Below are 20310 nucleotides of genomic sequence, written 5' to 3'. Positions count from 1 at the left end.
CCTTAATGCTACCACTCAGATGAGAGGGCAGATGGAGTCTCATCTGCAGAAGTTAGAACACGTCCGCGACTCGTTGACGGCGGCGGAACAGAGGCTTCACGAGTGTCAGGAGAGTCTGCAGCACTGCAAGGGGAAATGTGCAGACCAGGCGCGCACCGTTAGGGAGCTGCAGGGCCAGGTGTCCGGCCAGCATTCTGCTTTCTGCTAGATAGGTTCAAGGAAACTTCAGAATGATTTCACTAGTTGAGGGCACTCCTGTTGGGGGTTGATTTTTTTTTTTTTTTTTTAACACTCCCATCTCCATCAATTTATCAGTTTATTGCAGAGACTGTAATATTCTGCAAGCTATTCTTTCAGTATTGTGAAAAATTGTTAACTAAAATTGCTCATTTTAGTTTATTCGTACAAATCTGCATTTAGATGTCTCAGAACATGGTAATAGCATGGGAGAAGGAGCAATGCTATGTTTACATACATAGTTTTTGACATGAGGATAAGCTAAGTTATTGTAAATTACCTGACAAAAATTACAATTCATTTTAATTAGAATTGTGCATCAAGCTCATTTGGATTATTCTTGGTTTGTTTGGTTTTTTTGCCAACATATACTTCTGTACTCCATCAGAACAAAGATCATGGGTGCCCAGTTAGTCGCCACTTAGCCACCTCCTAATTCAATGCTTAGCACAGAGTAAGTGCTTAATAAATATTTCTCTAATTATTTTTTTCAAAGATGCATGTGCAAGGAGGTAGTAAGTTTTTATTTGCGAAACAATTTTTAGGAACAAGTCCCTATATTCCAAATGTAATCTGGATTTTAATTTTGAAATGCATCCTGTTTTTAAAAAGCATACAAACAAAATTTTGCTAAATTTAAATTTCTGAGAAGAAATTTTTCTAGGAAAATGCCAAATCTGCATAGATAACCTAAATTATTAAGTAAATTATGAGAAAAATTTTATTTTCCAAGCTTCTTAAAATAAGTATAGCTTTTGAAGCAATAGGAAGCATATTCTGGGGCGCCTGGGTGGCTCAGTGGGTTAAGCCGCTGCCTTCGGCTCAGGTCATGATCTCAGGGTCCTGGGATCGAGTCCCGCGTCGGGCTCTCTGCTCAGCAGGGAGCCTGTTTCCTCCTCCTCTCTCTCTCTGCCTGCCTCTCTACCTACTTGTGATCTCTCTCTGTCAAATAAATAAATAAAATCTTTAAAAAAAAAAAAAAAAAAAAAAAGGAAGCATATTCTGTCTTGATATCCCCAAATTTTCTGTGGTTGATTTGCTTGTTTTATTTTGTTTCTCACAAATAATCATTTTTACTTGTAGTTACAACTTCAGAGTAAATTATCAATCACTATCTTTAGGTAAAACAAGAAATTGTAAGAGTACCTAAATATCCAACAATAGGAGATTCATACTTTTTGGTCTTCAAATTTACTTAATAAAATAAACGCCCTTTTTCAAGAAATCATTGTTCAGAATGTATTAATTGCCATCGTTCAGAAAGAATTTTAGTAGATGATTTTACATGAGGCACTAAACAGGAATTCAAGAGCTTGTGTTTTAACAATGTAGTGTTTCTTTGTATCTCTCTGTGTAGGAGTATTAATAATAGTGATGTTTTCTTGTTTTTTATGATTATTCTAACGATAAAGTGTATAGATTTCTTTGGAAGTTGGTTAGAAAAAAATAACCAAGAAAACTTTATTTTTCCCCTTTTAGGTTGATGCAAATCATAATCTTCTGAGAAAGCTTTCTCTGGAAGAGGAAAATTATCTTATTCAGTTGAAGTGTGAAAACCTTAAACAGTAAGTATTAAATTGACTTAAAATTGGTGTTACATTTTTCTCTATGCACTATAATTTTAAAATATATGTTTTCTGTAAAAAGAAAATTAGAACAGATGGATGTGGAAAATAAAGAGCTTGAAAAGAAGCTGGCAAACCAAGAAGAATGTCTTAAGCATAGCAATCTTAAGTTTAAAGAGAAATCTGCAGAATATACAGCATTGGCCAGACAGCTGGAAGCTGCTTTAGAAGAAGGAAGACAAAAGGTACAGATGGCCTTTATTTAGAAACTTTTTTTTTTTTTTTTTTTTTTAACCATCCAAAATTTATTCTCCAACAAGACAGCATCAGCAGGTAAAACTACAGGGTTTCTCCAAAGATTATACATTCACAAGGGCATTACTTAACAGTAAGAAAGGCTCTGGCATGTTCTCTGTAACAATATCCACTTCACAGTGTAAACAGGTTACTAGCATTGTGTTCAACATACAATTCCAGAAGGAAAGGCACAACGTGGCAAACTAGGGCCTTAACTAGGTTCTGTCACGTACCCAGTCCAAATAGCCTCAACACCACATTCCTTTCTCAAGGCTCTTTACTTGGAGTGGCTTCTGGGAGCAGGGCAGGAAAGCAGAACAGATATCTAAAGCACAAGAGAGAGAGTGGGGAGCTTATAATTGCCCAGGTTCAGCTTGTGGGTCAGATGGAGGTCGCATCTTTTTTTTTTTTTTTTTAAGATTTTATTTATTTATTTGACAGAGAGAGATCACAAGTGGGCAGAGAGGCAGGCAGAGAGAGAGGAGGAAGCAGGCTCCCTCTAACGCAGAGAGCCCAATGCGGGACTTGATCCCAGGACCTTGGGATCATGACCTGAGCCGAACGCAGAGGCTTTAACCCACTGAGCCACCTAGGTGCCCCAAGTCACATCTTTTTGATAACCTCCTCCAACAGACCTGGCCTCAACTCTCAGGACACTCATAGTCCAGGGGAAAGATAATATATAAACAGACAAGTGTCATCCAGCATGTCGGTGCTACAACAGAGGGAGGTACAAGGTGCACCAGAAGACATTGTTAGTTTATTGTCAGGGATGGTGGTTGGAAATAATGCAGGAGGGTCTTAACAGGTAAATTTATCAAATGACTTGAAAATGTAGTCTTGAAAGGACTTAAGGTGGGCTTTGGAGTCCAGCTAGAACTGGATTTGAACTCTGGCTCTAACGCATTACACCCTGACCCAGAGTGAATGACTTCTTGAAATTCTAGTTTCTTAATTAGTGAAATGGGGATGATGAGTTTCCTCATCAGATTGAATGATGCTAAAAAGAGATTGTCTATTCCATGACGACTCTTAGTTGTCTGTCTCCACCCCAGACTTCTGTCTCTCCTGAGAACTAGAGTCAGATATTATGCTGCTTACGTGACATCTCAAACGTAACATGTCCAATACCAAATTGTCTTTCCCTCTAAACTCTCTTCCACCCACGTCTTTCTCAAGTTTGTTAATGGCAACTTCATGTAAGTTAGATAAAATCTGATATCACTGAATTGTGGCTCTTACATCACACGTGCTATATACATACATATATACACATATGTATATGTATGTGTGTGTGTGTATATATATATGCACATATTTATCTATCTATATATATATATATTTATATATATATTTATAACTCTGGGAAACTAATTTAGATTTATTTTGAAAGATACATCCTTGGATAAAAGCTAGGTTGTAAAATGTATTGCCGATGATAGAAATGTAATCCAGATTTCTCAGCCCCATCAACCTTTGGGAGGAAAATAAAAGACTTTCTCCTAGAAATGCTAGGTGTCTGAGATTCCTTCTGAGAAGTGTTCAGAGTCCCCAGCGATGTGTCTGCCTTCTTTCTCTCCTGCTGCACTGGAATGTGAGGCTGTCTGTCTCTAGTTCCTGCCAGGTGAGGAGTGCTGTCACTGCCTTGTCACTATTGTCCAAACTGAGGACATTGTCAAAGGCTCTTTCTCCTATAGCTTCAGATCCTGCTAGCATCCCTCATACTGCTGCCCTTGGAACTGGTGCAAAGAAATCTTTGTAAATTACTTTATAATAAAGTAATCATGCAGGAGCATGATTAGAGGACAGTCCTTCCCAGTAGCTCCTTGCTCCTTAACTAGGCCTCATCTCAGCTCTTATTCTTGTGGCTCCAACCCAGCATTCCTGCAAATAGGCTACCACATAGCCGAATTGTTGGATGAACATAGCTAAGCTAGCTTTCTGCTAAAATAAGCAATCATAGAAATAAGAGAACTCAAATTCAGAGCGCTCTGTGAGTGAATGAATGAAAAACCAGTCTCTTGTTGTATATGTGAGTGAAGTGTCTACATCCCATGCCCTGCCCCTATCTCATCTACCCAGTCTGCCACCTGCACTGAATGAGAACTTGCTGTGCCCTACCCCCACTCTGAACACCACAGTGAATGTAAATCCATGCAACATGCCAGCTGGTCTCAATAGGTTATAAAAATACAATGTTGGGCAAAACATCTACCTGAGTCACAGAGGACTGCAAATATGTATACTTATTCCATCTCAGGCTAATTTTGCAGATACTTTTACTGCAAAGAGAAGTAAGCATACTTATGTTATTTGTGTTTCCTCAGGATAGAACATCTTTAAATATTTTGTCATTAAACTGTTCAGAAAAAGAAGTACAGTCTAAGTATGTCAAGGCTTTAGATCATACTTGAAAAAAAGCACATTTAGTTATTTTGCTCTTTTAATGAAAATTACAGGTTTCTGAAGAAATAGAGAAAATGTCATCTAGAGAGAGGGCTTTACAGATTAAAATATTAAATCTGGAAACTGAGCTTAGAAAGAAAAATGAAGAACAAAATCAACTTGTTTGCAAAATGAACAGTGTAAGTATTAGTATGGCTTAATGTATTTTCATAAAAAATAAATTAGCAGTTAACATTCTTACCCTGTAGTTTAGTTAAAGTATGAAGTGAGCAGAATCAGGACTCATGCTTTACTGGTAATATTAAGAATAACAAATAATAAAAGTCATAAAAATTTTAAATGTCATGGTTATGCCAAAGAATAACTACCCTGCATCCTTGGTAGCTCCCAGCACATTTCCCCAAAGTCTCATCAGGCCCTTTACTGCATATTACTTTCACACAACAGCTGCTTAGTAAATTATACTGAGGAATTTCTGGTACGAATTTTTCATTATTTAAGATATACAATTTAAACTATTTTGAGTTAGACTTTGATATCTGTCTTGAGTAATGAAAATTATACTTTAAAAAGTGATGAGTTTGTATTAAGTAATATTCAGTGTTGTTATATCTGTGTTTAAGATAGGTACTGTGGGCCACTCAGCCATGAAATGAGAATCCCAAATTCACTGTGTTTAATTAATCATCTGATGTCTTTTCCAAAGTATTCATGAAAATAGTCAATTAGCATAAGATACTATGGAAGCTAGCACTAGTTGTGACTAAAGTACTTGAAAACAGTCTACTCGATGATATAGAAAATGATGATACTTTATCTTTTCTGGGAGTCAGAGGAGCAGGAAACACTATTTTTTCATTCCCAAGTGTCTAGAAAGTTGAAAACGTGAAAAGTTCAAAAGTTAAATGATTTTTGTTATGCAATATTAATTTAATTTTATCACCAAAATTTTATCATCAAAATTTTAATTTTATCATCAAAATTTCCATGGCAATTTAATCAGAACAAACATTTCTCACTTTTAATGTAGCATGGGTCTGCTCTTTATTCTAAATCTTTTATTTATATATTTATTCTTTAATTTTCTTTTCTCACCATCAGTATTTCTGATACTAAAAAGCGTGTGTCATTAAAGCTTCTGAAGAGGGCACCTGGGTGGCTCAGTTGGTTGAGCGACTGCCTTCGGCTCAGGTCATGATCCTGGACTTCCAGGATCGAGTCCTGCATCGGGCTCCCAGCTACCTGGGGAGTCTGCTTCTCCCTCTGACCTTCTCCTCTCTCATGCTGTCTCTCACTCATTCTCTCTCAAATAAATAAATAAAATCTTTAAGTAAATAAAATCTTTAAGCTTCTGAAGAAATAAGTAGTGAGATGAGTTGGGTTTCTCTATAATGTTCTCAGTGCTTGATTAAATCTGCAAAATAAATGAGTTTAAGACGTGGTATTCTATTAAATTTGCTAATTTTTATAGTAATAACAATCTAGAATTCTATAAACATATATTTTTATCCCCAGGGGTACAGGTCTGTGAATCACCAGGTTTACACACTTCACAGCACTCACCAAAGCACATACCCTCCCCAATGTCCATAATCCCACCCCCTTCTCCCAAACCCCCTCCCCCCGGCAACCCTCAGTTTGTTTTGTGAGATTAAGAGTCACTTATGGTTTGTCTCCCTCCCAATCCCATCTTGTTTCATTTATTCTTCTTCTACCCACTTAAGCCTCCATGTTGCATCACCACTTCCTCATATCAGGGAGATCATATGATAGTTGTCTTTCTCTGCTTGACTTATTTCGCTAAGCATGATACGCTCTAGTTCCATCCACGTTGTTGCAAATGGCAAGATTTCATTTCTTTTGATGGCTGCATAGTATTCCATTGTGTATATATACCACATCTTCTTGATCCATTCATCTGTTGATGGACATCTAGGTTCTTTCCATAGTTTGGCTATTGTGGACATTGCTGCTATAAACATTCGGGTGCATGTGTCCCTTTGGATCACTACATTTGTATCTTTAGGGTAAATACCCAATAGTGCAATTGCTGGGTCATAGGGCAGTTCTATTTTCAACATTTTGAGGAACCTCCATGCTGTTTTCCAGAGTGGCTGCACCAGCTTGCATTCCCACCAACAGTGTAGGAGGGTTCCCCTTTCTCCGCATCCTCACCAGCATCTGTCATTTCCTGACTTGTTGATTTTAGCCATTCTGACTGGTGTGAGGTGATATCTCATTGTGGTTTTGATTTGTATTTCCCTGATGCCGAGTGATATGGAGCACTTTTTCATGTGTCTGTTCCCCATCTGGATGTCTTCTTTGCAGAAATGTCTGTTCATGTCTTCTGCCCATTTCTTGATTGGATTATTTGTTCTTTGGGTGTTGAGTTTGCTAAGTTCTTTATAGATTCTGGACACTAGTCCTTTATCTGATATGTCGTTTGCAAATATCTTCTCCCATTCTGTCAGTTGTCTTTTGATTTTGTTAACTGTTTCCTTTGCTGTGCAAAAGCTTTTGATCTTGATGAAATCCCAGTAGTTCATTTTTTCCCTTGCTTCCCTTGCCTTTTGCGTTGTTCCTAGGAAGATATTGCTGCGGCTGAGGTCGAAGAGGTTGCTGCCCGTGTTCTCCTCAAGGATTTTGATGGATTCCTTTCGTACATTGAGGTCCTTCATCCATTTTGAGTCTATTTTTGTGTGTGGTGTAAGGAAATGGTCCAATTTCATTTTTCTGCATGTGGCTGTCCAATTTTCCCAGCACCATTTATTGAAAAGGCTGTCTTTTTTCCATTGGACATTCTTTCCTGCTTTGTCGAAGATTAGTTGACCATAGATTTGAGGGTCTATTTCTGGGCTCTCTATTCTGTTCCATTGATCTATGTGTCTGTTTTTGTGCCAGTACCATGTTGTCTTGATGATGACAGCTTTGTAATAGAGCTTGAAGTCCGGAATTGTGATGCCACCAACGTTGGCTTTCTTTTTCAATATCCCTTTGGCTATTCGAGGTCTTTTCTGGTTCCATATAAATTTTAGAATTATTTGTTCCATTTCTTTGAAAAAGATGGATGGTACTTTGATAGGAATTGCATTAAATGTGTAGATTGCTTTAGGTAGCATAGACATTTTCACAATATTTATTCTTCCAATCCAGGAGCATGGAACATTTTTCCATTTCTTTGTGTCTTCCTCAATTTCTTTCATGAGTACTTTATAGTTTTCTGAGTATAGATTCTGTGCCTCTTTGGTTAGGTTTATTCCTAGGTATCTTATGGTTTTGGATGCAATTGTAAATGGGATTGACTCCTTAATATCTCTTTCTTCTGTCTTGCTGTTGGTGTAGAGAAATGCAACTGATTTCTGTGCATTGATTTTATATCCTGACACTTTACTGAATTCCTGTATAAGTTCTAGCAGTTTTGGAGTGGAGTCTTTTGGGTTTTCCACATATAGTATCATATCATCTGCGAAGAGTGATAATTTGACTTCTTCTTTGCCGATTTGGATGCCTTTAATTTCCTTTTGTTGTCTGATTGCTGAGGCTAGGACCTGTAGTACGACGTTGAATAGCAGTGGTGATAATGGACATCCCTGCCGTGTTCCTGACCTTAGCGGAAAAGCTTTCAGTTTTTCTCCATTGAGAATGATATTTGCGGTGGGTTTTTCATAGATGGCTTTGATGATATTGAGGTATGTGCCCTCTATCCCTACACTTTGAAGAGTTTTGATCAGGAAGGGATGTTGTACTTTGTCAAATGCTTTTTCAGCATCTATTGAGAGTATCATATGGTTCTTGTTCTTTCTTTTATTGATGTGTTGTATCACATTGACTGATTTGCGGATGTTGAACCAACCTTGCAGCCCTGGAATAAATCCCACTTGGTCGTGGTGAATAATCTTTTTAATGTACTGTTGAATCCTATTGGCTAGTATTTTGTTGAGTATTTTCGCATCTGTGTTCATCAAGGATATCGGTCTATAGCTCTCTTTTTTGGTGGGATCCTTGTCTGGTTTTGGGATCAAGGTGATGCTGGCCTCATAAAATGAGTTTGGAAGTTTTCCTTCCATTGCTATTTTTTGGAACAGTTTCAGGAGAATAGGAATTAGTTCTTCTTTAAATGTTTGGTAGAATTCCCCCGGGAAGCCGTCTGGCCCTGGGCTTTTGTTTGTTTGGAGATTTTTAATGACTGTTTCAATCTCCTTACTGGTTATGGGTCTGTTCAGGCTTTCTATTTCTTCCTGGTTCAGTTGTGGTAGTTTATATGTTTCTAGGAATGCATCCATTTCTTCCAGATTGTCAAATTTATTGCCGTAGAGTTGCTCATAGTATGTTCTTATAATAGTTTGTATTTCTTTGGTGTTAGTTGTGATCTCTCCTCTTTCATTCATGATTTTATTTATTTGGGTCCTTTCTCTTTTCTTTTTGATAAGTCGGGCCAGGGGTTTATCAATTTTATTAATTCTTTCAAAGAACCAGCTCCTAGTTTCGTTGATTTGTTCTATTGTTTTTTTGGTTTCTATTTCATTGATTTCTGCTCTGATCTTTATGATTTCTCTTCTCCTGCTGGGCTTAGGGTTTCTTTCTTGTTCTTTCTCCAGCTCCTTTAGGTGTAGGGTTAGGTTGTGTACCTGAGACCTTTCTTGTTTCTTGAGAAAGGCTTGTACCGCTATATATTTTCCTCTCAGGACTGCCTTTGTTGTGTCCCACAGATTTTGAACCGTTGTATTTTCATTATCATTTGTTTCCATGATTTTTTTCAATTCTTCTTTAATTTCCCGGTTGACCCATTCATTCTTTAGAAGGATACTGTTTAGTCTCCATGTATTTGGGTTCTTTCCAAACTTCCTTTTGTGGTTGAGTTCTAGCTTTAGAGCATTGTGGTCTGAAAATATGCAGGGAATGATCCCAATCTTTTGATACCGGTTGAGTCCTGATTTAGGACCGAGGATGTGATCTATTCTGGAGAATGTTCCATGTGCACTAGAGAAGAATGTGTATTCTGTTGCTTTGGGATGAAATATTCTGAATATATCTGTGATGTCCATCTGGTCCAGTGTGTCATTTAAGGCCTTTATTTCCTTGCTGATCTTTTGCTTGGATGACCTGTCCATTTCAGTGAGGGGAGTGTTAAAGTCCCCTACTATCATTGTATTATTGTTGATGTGTTTCTTTGATTTTGTTATTAATTGGTTTATATAGTTGGCTGCTCCCACATTGGGGGCATAGATATTTAAAATTGTTAAATCTTCTTGTTGGACAGACCCTTTGAGTATGATATAGTGTCCTTCCTCATCTCTTATTATAGTCTTTGGCTTAAAATCTAATTGATCTGATATAAGGATTGCCACTCCTGCTTTCTTCTGATGTCCATTAGCATGGTAAATTCTTTTCCACCCCCTCACTTTAAATCTGGAGGTGTCTTCGGGCTTAAAATGTGTTTCTTGGAGGCAACATATAGATGGGTTTTGTTTTTTTATCCATTCTGATACCCTGTGTCTTTTGACAGGGGCATTTAGCCCATTCACATTCAGGGTAACTATTGAGAGATATGAATTTAGTGCCATTGTATTGCCTGTAAGGTGACTGTTACTGTATATGGTCTCTGTTCCTTTCTGATCTACCACTTGTAGGCTCTCTCTTTGCTTAGAGGACCCCTTTCAATATTTCCTGTAGAGCTGGTTTGGTATTTGCAAATTCTTTCAGTTGTTGTTTGTCCTGGAAGCTTTTAATCTCTCCTTCTATTTTCAATGATAGCCTAGCTGGATATAGTATTCTTGGCTGCATGTTTTTCTCATTTAGTGCTCTGAAAATATCATGCCAGCTCTTTCTGGCCTGCCAGGTCTCTGTGGATAAGTCAGCTGCCAATCTAATATTTTTACCATTGTATGTTACAGACTTCTTTTCCCGGGCTGCTTTCAGGATTTTCTCTTTGTCATTGAGACTTGTAAATTTTACTATTAGGTGACGGGGTGTGGGCCTATTCTTATTGATTTTGAGGGGCATTCTCTGAACCTCCTGAATTTTGATGCTCGTTCCCTTTGCCATATTGGGGAAATTCTCCCCAATAATTCTCTCCAGTATACCTTCTGCTCCCCTCTCACTTTCTTCTTCTTCTGGAATCCCAATTATTCTAATGTTGTTTCGTCTTATGGTGTCACTTATCTCTCGAATTCTCCCCTCGTGGTCCAGTAGCTGTTTGTCCCTCTTTTGCTCAGCTTCTTTATTCTCTGTCATTTGGTCTTCTATATCACTAATTCTTTCTTCTGCCTCATTTATCCTAGCAGTTAGAGCCTCCATTTTTGACTGCACCTCATTAATAGCTTTTTTGATTTCACCTTGGTTAGATTTTAGTTCTTTTATTTCTCCAGAAAGGGCTTTTATATCTCTCGAGAGGGTTTCTCTAATATCTTCCATGCCTTTTTCGAGCCCGGCTAGAACCTTGAGAATTGTCATTCTGAACTCTAGATCTGACATATTACCGATGTCTGTATTGATTAGGTCCCTAGCCTTCGGTACTGCCTCTTGTTCTTTTTTTTGTGTTGAATTTTTACGTCTTGTCATTTTGTCCAGATAAGAGTAAATGAAGGGGCAAGTAAAATACTAAAAGGGTGGCAACAACCCCAGGAAAATATGCTTTAACCAAATTAGAAGAGATCCAAAATCGTGAGTGGGGAGAAAGGGGATAAAAAGAGGTTCAAAAAGGAAGAAAGAAAGAAAGAAACAAAAAGAAAAGAAAAAGAAAAAAAAAAAGAAAAGAAAAGAAAAGAATTTTTAAAAAAAGAAAACACCTAAGAAAAAAGTAAAAAATATATATATATATATTAGATAAACTAGTAAAAAATCGTTAAAAAAGAAAAAGGTAACAGTTAAAAAAAAAATTTTTTTACCCGAAGGCGAGAAAAAAAAAAAAAAAAGAAAAAGAAAAAATTAAATTAACTGCAAGACTAAAAAAAAAATCACAGGAAAAAAGCCATGAGTTCCGTGCTTGGCTTTCTCCTCCTCTGGAATTCTGCTGCTCTCCTTGGTATTGAAACCGCACTCCTTGGTAGGTGAACTTGGTCTCGGCTGGATTTCTTGTTGATCTTCTGGGGGAGGGGCCTGTTGTAGTGATTCTCAAGTGTCTTTGCCCCAGGCGGAATTACACCGCCCTTACCCGGGGCCGGGGTGAGTAATCCGCTCGGGTTTGCTTTCAGGAGCTTTTGTTCCCTGAGCGCTTTCCGTAGAGTTCCAGAGGACGGGAATACAAATGGCGGCCTCCTGGTCTCCGGCCCGGAGGAGCCGAGAGCCCAGGGCCCCACTCCTCAGTGCGCCCTCAGAGAACAGCGCCCAGTTACTCCTGTCTGCCTGACCTCCGGCCGCGCTCCGAGCTCACCGAGCCTGCGACCGGTTCAAGGTAACACCGAGCTGCGAGCTTACTGTCAGCTCTGTCTCTGTAGCCGGCTTTCCCGTTCCAATACCCGCAAGCTCTGCGACACTCAGACACCCCCGATCCTTCTGTGACCCTGCGGGACCTGAGGCCACGCTGACCCCGCGTGGGCTTCGCCCCGGTTTAGCCTCTGGAGCGATGTCCCTCAGCGGAACAGACTTTTAAAAGTCCTGATTTTGTGCGCGGTTGCTCCGCCGCTTGCCGGGAGCCGGCCCCTCCCCCCGGGGTCTATCTTCCCGTCGCTTTGGATTCACTTCTCTGCCGGTCCTACCTTTCAGAAAGTGGTTGTTTTTCTGTTTCCAGAATTGCTGTTCTTCTTCTCTTCGATCTGCCGATGGATTTTCAGGTGTTTGCAATCTTTAGATAAGCTATCTAGCTGATCTCCGGCTAGCTGAAGCAGTCTCAGCTTGCTACTTCTCCGCCATCTTGACTCCTCCCCCTCTAACAATCTAGAATTCTAAGCAAGGATTTAGACATTGCTGAGTCTGTGTGTTCTGTCCCTTCCAGGGGAAAATTCTGTGGGCAGGTCAGTATTTATTTTGTATGCATGTCCTAGCTCCAGTTGAGTTGTAAGCAGCCTGAAAGCCAGTGTCATAGTTGGTTATACTCTAGTGTCCTCTACAGTGCCCTGCCCACAAGCAGACTTCTTTGGATTTTCTGCCCCAGTGCTTCAGCTGGAGCAGGGTGAATGCAGAGACCCAAGCTTAACCTGAGCTGCCCTGCCTGAAGCCTGAAATGCTTGGTAGTCTAACAGATTATCCTAAAATCCATGAGCATTTTACATTCTCCCCTACAATAGAGGTGTGTTCTTAATATTTTTCCCTCCAAACCGTTGAGAAAAACTGATGTTTCACAAAGATTTGCTGTATTCATTCTGTACACTTTGTGTAGCGCAGCCTAGCACATTGCTTCATACCACTCCACTGCCCCCAAGGGGTATTGCTCAGTTTCAGAAGGTATCACGTGTCATTGACTACCAGATAGGAAGGAAATAAAAGATTTCTCTTCTTAAGGTGCCTACATTTCAGTTGGAAGCTAGATGTTATTTGCAGCCTGTCTATCTGAAGTATTTTCAGTGAATAGATCTACTTGAGAATTTATATGCAACCGAATATTTTAAAAAAATATATTAGGCTTTTAATTTTTCCCTCAGAGAACACCTATTATAATAATGAGCGTTCCTTTTATTTTTAAAGGATTCTAAAAATGTTCATATTATCAAAACTAGAATTCTGTCACTTTTTAAGATAACAAAAGTCTTATAAATAAAATACGAATGTATAAAATACGAAAATACGAAATAAGTATTTTATACTTATGTATAAAATATGAAAATGGCAAAAACTGGTATTAAAATAGGTCATGTTAAATGTAATGAAAAATAGTTATGATGATTTTAAATAAAATCTATTATGTTAATCATTTTAAATATGTAATCATTTGACGTTGATTGTATTACAACAAACTATATCACAGTAAGATCAACCATGTGTGTACTTTAGTTATGCTGGATTTTACTCTACCCTTTGATATGAATGTCATTATTGATTGTCTTTATTTTTTCTTTATTTAGAAAGCACAACACCAGGAAGTGTGTTTGAAGGAAATACAACATAGTCTTGAAAAGTCGGAGAATCAAAATGAGAGTATTAAGAATTATTTACAGTTTCTTAAAACTTCTTATGTAACAATGTTTGGATAAATGGTTGGATTTATTTTCTAGAAGCAATAGGATTTTACTCTAAGTCTAAAACATGATTAGGTACAAAAATAATAATAAATATACTTTAATTTATGGGTGGTAGTGGTAGAGTTTTTATGTAGTTTTCTTAAATACAATTTATTATCCATTTGCAACTTTAAAATAAGATACGGATGTTAGTATTCCTTTTTGCTGGATAATTTTCATTTAGCTCTGGTTTAAATACCTATTTAAATTATATTGATTTTTGGAATGGTTTTCACACACACACAAAAAAGCCAGAATCATTTTTTGTGACTGTCTGTAGCCATCATTTAAGTGAATTTGTAATAAATCTAGGCCAGTTTTAAGCCAAATACATGATTTTGAATAACATATATAACATATGTAGTTGTTTTACTTTGTGGTAATATATATATATATTTTTCCTTGATTTTATAGATCTAATATCAATATCGATATCGATATAGATTTATAAAACAAGGAAAGTATTCTGGATATTAATTGTTAGTAATAGTATAATTATATGGGACACCTGGGTGGTTCATTCGGTTTAGTGGCTGCCTTCAGCTCAGGTCATGATCCCAGGATTTTGGGATCAATTCCTACAACGGGCTCCTTGCTCCGTGGGGAACCTGTTTCTCCCTCTGCCTGCTGCTCCCCCTGCTTGTGTTCTCATTCTCTCTCACAAATAAACAAATAAAATCTTTTTTAAAAATAGTATAATTATATGCTTTCTAAAGATACCAGATGTCAAATTAATACTCTTTCAAGTATGATGCCATTATAATTTCTATGAGGCTTTTAATAGAGAATATTAACTCATAGTGACAGTTGAAAACATGTTGGCATACATTGTTTATTTATAAAGAGTGGGCATTTGGGCTCTCCTGTGAGTTTGTAGTCTCTTTTCTGTTTCATTTTTTTATTAGTGATTGTCTGGGATTGTCACTGTAAACCTTCTAAAGCCCTAAATTAACTCCAATATTAAAGGGAACAGCTTGTTCCACCCCTTTCCATAGCCAACCCTTGGGATGATCAAAATAAGCAGTGTTAATACCAAGAAGTTGTAGGATAAGGTCTTCATTATTGCAGTGACATAAAAGAGATACCAAGAACTTACTCCCCCCAGTCTCCTACCTGATGTGCTAAGGTAGGATCCTCTAAAAGGGGACTGATGTTGTCAACAAGCAATCAGGTAATAGGGTCTCCTCTCAGACAATGGCTTGGGGGCTGTTTATTCAAACAGCACTCAGGTCTCAAAAGATCATTCAGAAAAGCAAATTGTGTACTACATGGTCCAGACTATGAACAGAGCTCTCTCCCCGAGAGGTTTTATCCTCTTCTCTGACTAGAAATGGGATCCTGCTTCTTTCTGGTCGGTCCCCCTCACTCCTAAGACTGTCATAGGAACTGCAGGAGATATTTGTTCATGACACAACTGCTTACTAGTATTTTTCTTAAAATAGCTTAATATAGTAATTTCAGGAACTGGCCATGTTTTTTGCCCAACAGTTGCTAACAATATTAATGTTGCCTTTTTTTTTTTTTTTTTAAATCATACTTCTTTTAACAAAACACATACTTGACCCTTGTGGTCCTTTCTTCACCCCCTGAGGCAAAGAGATTTAAGAAATACTCCAACAAAAGGAAACTAAGGTTCTTGAGTACTGTGCACTAGACTGCACTCTTGAAGGGCAGAACTATACCCTCCTCATATTTCTATTCCAGCCACCATACAATAGCCAGTACGTAGTAGATGCTTGGCTGATGTTCGTGGATAGATGGATGAATGGATGTTGGGAGAGAAAGGTATTTATATTCCTCTGTTACATATGAGAAAACTGTAGGTGTAGAAGGATTAACTACCATAACTATGGTATAAAACCCTTAAATTTTAAAGTTGACATTTGAGCTTAATTCTTCTGATTCTAAAATTAAAATTCTACGTACAGTGCTATTTTGCTGTTGCAAGCAGCAGTGGCATTGCTCTTATTTACTGAGGACTCATCGTGTGGAGGACAGAGCTCCCTGTGTGGGATGTGTAATAACTTATTTATTCTTTACACTTAGTAGCACTTAATGGGTGCTATTAGTTCCATTTATTTTTCAGGAAACCCAAACACAGAAAGGTTTCTTGTACAAGGCCACAGACTTAGTAAGTGGCAGGCATCCAGAGTCTCTGCTCTTAACTTTGACCATACTACCTTCATTTACATAAGTAAATAAAGGTAGAGGTTTCTTAGAACTATCATGCATTTACCTCCTCTATGAATATTTCCTTTTTATTTACTTCTAATATTTACCAAGGTAGTCTGTGCGTCTGTGTTAAGAATTAGTCACTGCAATGTTTCAGATAGACTGTGGAAGGAAATGACTACTGTGGAGGCCCTGGGGTTGGTATTCAGATGCTCCTGACAAAGGACAACAGGAAGTATGCCAGACCCTAGGAGAACTGTAGCCTGGAGGACAGACATTGGGCTCTTCTGGTGCCAAACTCGGCTTCAGGGAGCCCCAGAGTCAGTGCCCTGGTGTTCCTGAGCACTGTCCTTTCTGCCAGCTCTCCACCATCCCAGAAACTTGTTCCATAGTGCTGACAGCCTGGCAGGGTTTTCTCTATCCTTGATATTTAGGGCCTCAAGTCTTTCTTGAGTCCTAAAAGTTTTTCCCATTATTTATGCAATTATTACCTCTCCACATGTTCCTTTCTTCTTCCTTGTTTTGTCTCCTGGATATGATCTCCACACAACTTGCCTTTTCCCCTGGGGTATGTCACAGGGTATCTTGTGAGGTATTTCGACCTGATTTTTCTGACGAGTAATGTCGTTCTCAAGAGCAGTCATTCTCTTTCTGTTGGATATTGAGTTTCTAATTAAGAACTCATGCTTTTTAGTTCCTAAAAGTATTGGGTTTGGGGTTTTTTTTTTGTTTGTTTGTTTAGTATTGTAATTCCATTATATTTTCATTAAAATTCTCATCTGTTTCTTCCATTGGTTCTACTACAGTAGGAATCTCGAGTTTCTGTTCTGCTGGCCATCTTTCTTTCCAAACCCCATATGAGTTTTAATTTTCCTTGCCTCTTCATGGTTGTGTTTCCCTCAATACCTGTCAGCAGCCTGCCCTGCACATTTCTTGGGCAGTAGCAAACCAGGTGATGAAAGGCAGATGGCTTCAGTTCTCATGGCCTGAGATCGGCTACCCTCAGCTGAAGGGCTCTGAAAAACCATTCTGCTCCCAGATGCTTTCAGTCATGAGCATCAATTCTTCTCAACTACCAAGACTGGAAGCACTTCACTCCACTGAAGAGCCCGCTTCAAGGTGTTCTGGGGTCCATAAGTTTGTTGAAGTGAACAAAAAGCAAAAGTCCCCGGTGGAGGGGAACACAGGCATTGTTGTCTGTACCGAGAATACTGCACGGCAACTTAAAGATTGAATTCAATCTATATGCTGGTTTGAGATTTGCTCATAATTTTTATTTTTAAAATTTTTATTTTAAACTTAAGAGTCAAAGAATTATGTATTTTGTATGATTCACCTTTTGTAATAAAAAAAAAAAAGTCTCATGAGTAAGTTGACATATGTTGGTATAAGCATGGAGAAAGGTGTTGAGAAGCCTACGTGCCTTGGTAGGGATGGAGGAAATAGTATTTATTCCACTTATTCCAGTGTGATTATTTGCTAATCAGTTAATAAAAAATTTAAAGGTTGGAGGACAGTCATGTTAGGGAGTAGAAGAGGAGGACTAGTGAGAAGTTATGGTCTGACAATGAAGTACTGGAATTAGGTTTTCACAGAGGGTATTAGTTAGGGACAAGGAAAAAGTGAGAAGTCTATTTGAGGTGTAGTAGAGGTCACTGGCGTGCAGGGTGCCATGTCACTGAGAAGGTGTGGGCGTTGAAGTCCTCTAGAATGTGGAAAGGATTGGAGTAGAGCTGAAGGGCAAGCATCCTGGTTAGATGTGGGCAGATGAGTAGGTCACTGTGCTAAGGAATGAAAGTTTTTAACTCTACCACTGGTTTCTGATGACATTTAGAATAATCCAAAATCCTCAACAGAACCCTTAAATTCTTGCATGTTTTGGCTCAGGTTCCTGGCCTCATGGCTCTGCCCACTTCCCCACCCTCTCCTACTATTTTCCTCCTCACCCACTATGCCCAGTTGCACTTGGTTTCCTTGAAAACTGAGTTCATTCCTGCTTTTCTTTTGAAATACTCTTTCCCCTACTTTGGCCTGACTAGATCCTCATTCTTTCAATTCACTTCCTACTCTTTTCTTTCAGAATTGGCAATTTTTTATCTGTGTGATCCTGTGATATTTGTCCTACTAGACTTTAACAGTGGGATTTACTGTTCTGTAGCCTACATCTAACAGGGTGTCTGGCACATAGCAGCCACTAAGTATATATTTGTTGGATGGTTAGGTAGGTGGAGGGATGGCGATACTGCCATTAGTTCTGGGCTTCAAAGTAGGGTGAGAGGAGTTGCCAGGAAAAGTAGGGGAGTTATATAGTCTTGAAGAATGAGTAACTCTCTCTCCTGCTGGCCGCAGGAGAAGCAGTTTCCTGGGTGAGGAGACAGGTTTCCTTTCAGGCAGAGGTGGAGTCTGAAGAGAAACAGGGGGCAGGGGACCTTGCCTATAATCAGATGTGTCCCAGAGGCTACAGTGGAAAATGGAAGGGAGTTGGCATTGGGAGTGAGTCAAGAAAGTGGAATGGATTTTAAGAGGAATTTCTTTTTTTTATTTCCTTGTCTAAGAATTAATCAAAGTCCCATGTGGTATCTTCTTTTCTTCTGATACTACTCATTTGGGAAAGTTGTTGAAGTCCCAAGTATAACATTAGTGTTTTTGGTTTAATATTGCAACCAATTGTGGTACTTTCCAATAACACTTCCACAAGAGGAAAAAATATTAAAAATAAGTAAATAACTGTTTTTGCTTAAAACAAGATTTCCTTAAGATTGTAAAGTTTAGGTACATTAAAAAAAATGAGTATCTTGTTTGTTTTTTCTTTGGCGTGGCGTGAGGTAGGGTTAGAGGGACGGAGAACTGTTAGGAGCCCTCTCTATCATTTGTTATTTGATGAAGTTAATACTGACAACAGACTAAGCTTAAAACCAGAGAAATTAAGACTGTAATTAGTTGTCAAATTATTTTAACTAAATATTTTAATTATAAACTGTGACCCCCTTTATGCAAGCTTAAAGTTTATTTTTTGCAATGTCTTTGTAAAGTAGTTCTCTTTCCTATCATTAAAGCTCAATTTTTTAAAAGAACTGAATAGAAAGAGTGTCTGAATCTACTTTAAAAAATGGCAATTTCATTTTCATAATTAATGGTAGCTAAAACTTCTTGGATGTCACTGAATACTATCTAAAACTTTTTTTATACTTAAAAGATTTTGTTTTACTTCTATAGACAAGTGCAGTAAATTCTTTAAAACTTGTTATGTTTTCATCTCCATGCCAGAAGTCTACCTTGGTTCTTACTATTTTGAACTTATCTTATTTGAGAGTTCTATTTTAGCCTTTCTGATGGTGTTCATAAAATTGAAATGAGAAATAAGAATTTTAATTTAAAATGAGTTGACTCCTATTAAAACCCTAAGCCTAACACTTCAGAATACAGTAGATGCGAAGATTTCTATACTTTCTTTTTCCTCCCCAACATATAAATAGGTCTTACACATTAATAAAAATATGAATGCCCATCCAATATAATGGCCAAAGGATAAAAACAGACAAAGCATAAGAGAAGAATTGCCAATGGCCAACAAATATATTCATAAGATGCTCAGTTTAGTATTAAAAAAGTGTAAGTGAAAACGAATCTCTTTACTTCCCCTACAGTCATTTTAAAGAGGTAAATCCCACTTTTGAAAAGAGATAAAATGAGAATTCTCACTACTAATGGTACTTACTGTTCCATTTATCTCTGGGTATACAATAATATATTATTGTTCCACAGTTGGAGAGTTGTGTTGTTTTCATGTTTTCTCTGTGACAAACTTTTCTGCAGTGGATATCCATCCTGCCTCTAATTATGACTTTAGGATAAATGCCTAGATGTAAATTATAGTATCAGATGCTGTGCAAGTTTTCAAGGTTCTTGAAACAGAATTGTTCATGTCATTTGCTACAATAATTTTCAACTTAGGCATTTGTCCTAAGGTAATTAGAAGCTGGTGGGAACTACTTCTGTTTAGACCACTTCATTGCTTAGCTAATGCCTGGCATCTAGTGACAATTAAGTCTTGTCATTCAACATTCAAATGAACATCAGTATGGCCAAGTCCTCTTTCAATTTTAGTTATAACTATAAAGTAGGAATGTGAACATACTCTGAAAATTATAAGGAGTTCTGAAATTGTAAGTATTAGTATTTGTTTATAATTTTAGAAGTGCTATACTTTTATTTCTCATTTTTAGTTGAAGTCAACGCAACTGAACCTGAAGCTGATGTTTACTTTCCTACATGTCTGTTTATTTGATATTCATTTGTGTTAATTTTTTTCAGAAATTTTGTTTTTGAGCTTTTTATTTTATTTTTTATTAACATATATTATTTGTTTCAGGGGTACAGGTCTGTGATTCATCAGTCTTATACAATACACAGTGCTCACCATAGCACATACCCTCCCCAATGTACATCCCCGAACCACCCCATCCTTACCACCCCCC

General features: G+C 37.9%; 1 protein-coding gene across 9 annotated transcripts in view; it reads left to right on the top strand.

The window, feature by feature from the left end:
* Positions 1–20310, top strand: part of ODF2L (outer dense fiber of sperm tails 2 like) — a 63724-nt gene that overhangs the window by 26857 nt on the left and 16557 nt on the right. For 7 of the 9 annotated variants that reach the window (XM_059135735.1, XM_059135736.1, XM_059135737.1 and 4 more), the window contains 4 exons: positions 1717–1802; positions 1885–2047; positions 4559–4684; positions 13505–14015. In XM_059135735.1, the coding sequence (XP_058991718.1) occupies positions 1717–1802; positions 1885–2047; positions 4559–4684; positions 13505–13633 (504 nt within the window). In that variant the 3' untranslated portion in view covers positions 13634–14015. Of the gene's footprint in view, positions 1–19; positions 179–1716; positions 1803–1884; positions 2048–4558; positions 4685–13504; positions 14016–20310 lie in introns of those variants that run through there. The other 2 variants (XM_059135743.1, XM_059135739.1) reach the window with 2 other exon arrangements.

This window comes from Mustela lutreola, chromosome 10 (genome assembly GCF_030435805.1).
Source record: "Mustela lutreola isolate mMusLut2 chromosome 10, mMusLut2.pri, whole genome shotgun sequence".
Classification (NCBI taxonomy): domain Eukaryota; kingdom Metazoa; phylum Chordata; class Mammalia; order Carnivora; family Mustelidae; genus Mustela; species Mustela lutreola.
Note: the sequence above shows the minus strand (reverse complement) of the source record. Positions and strands in the feature narration are given on the sequence as shown.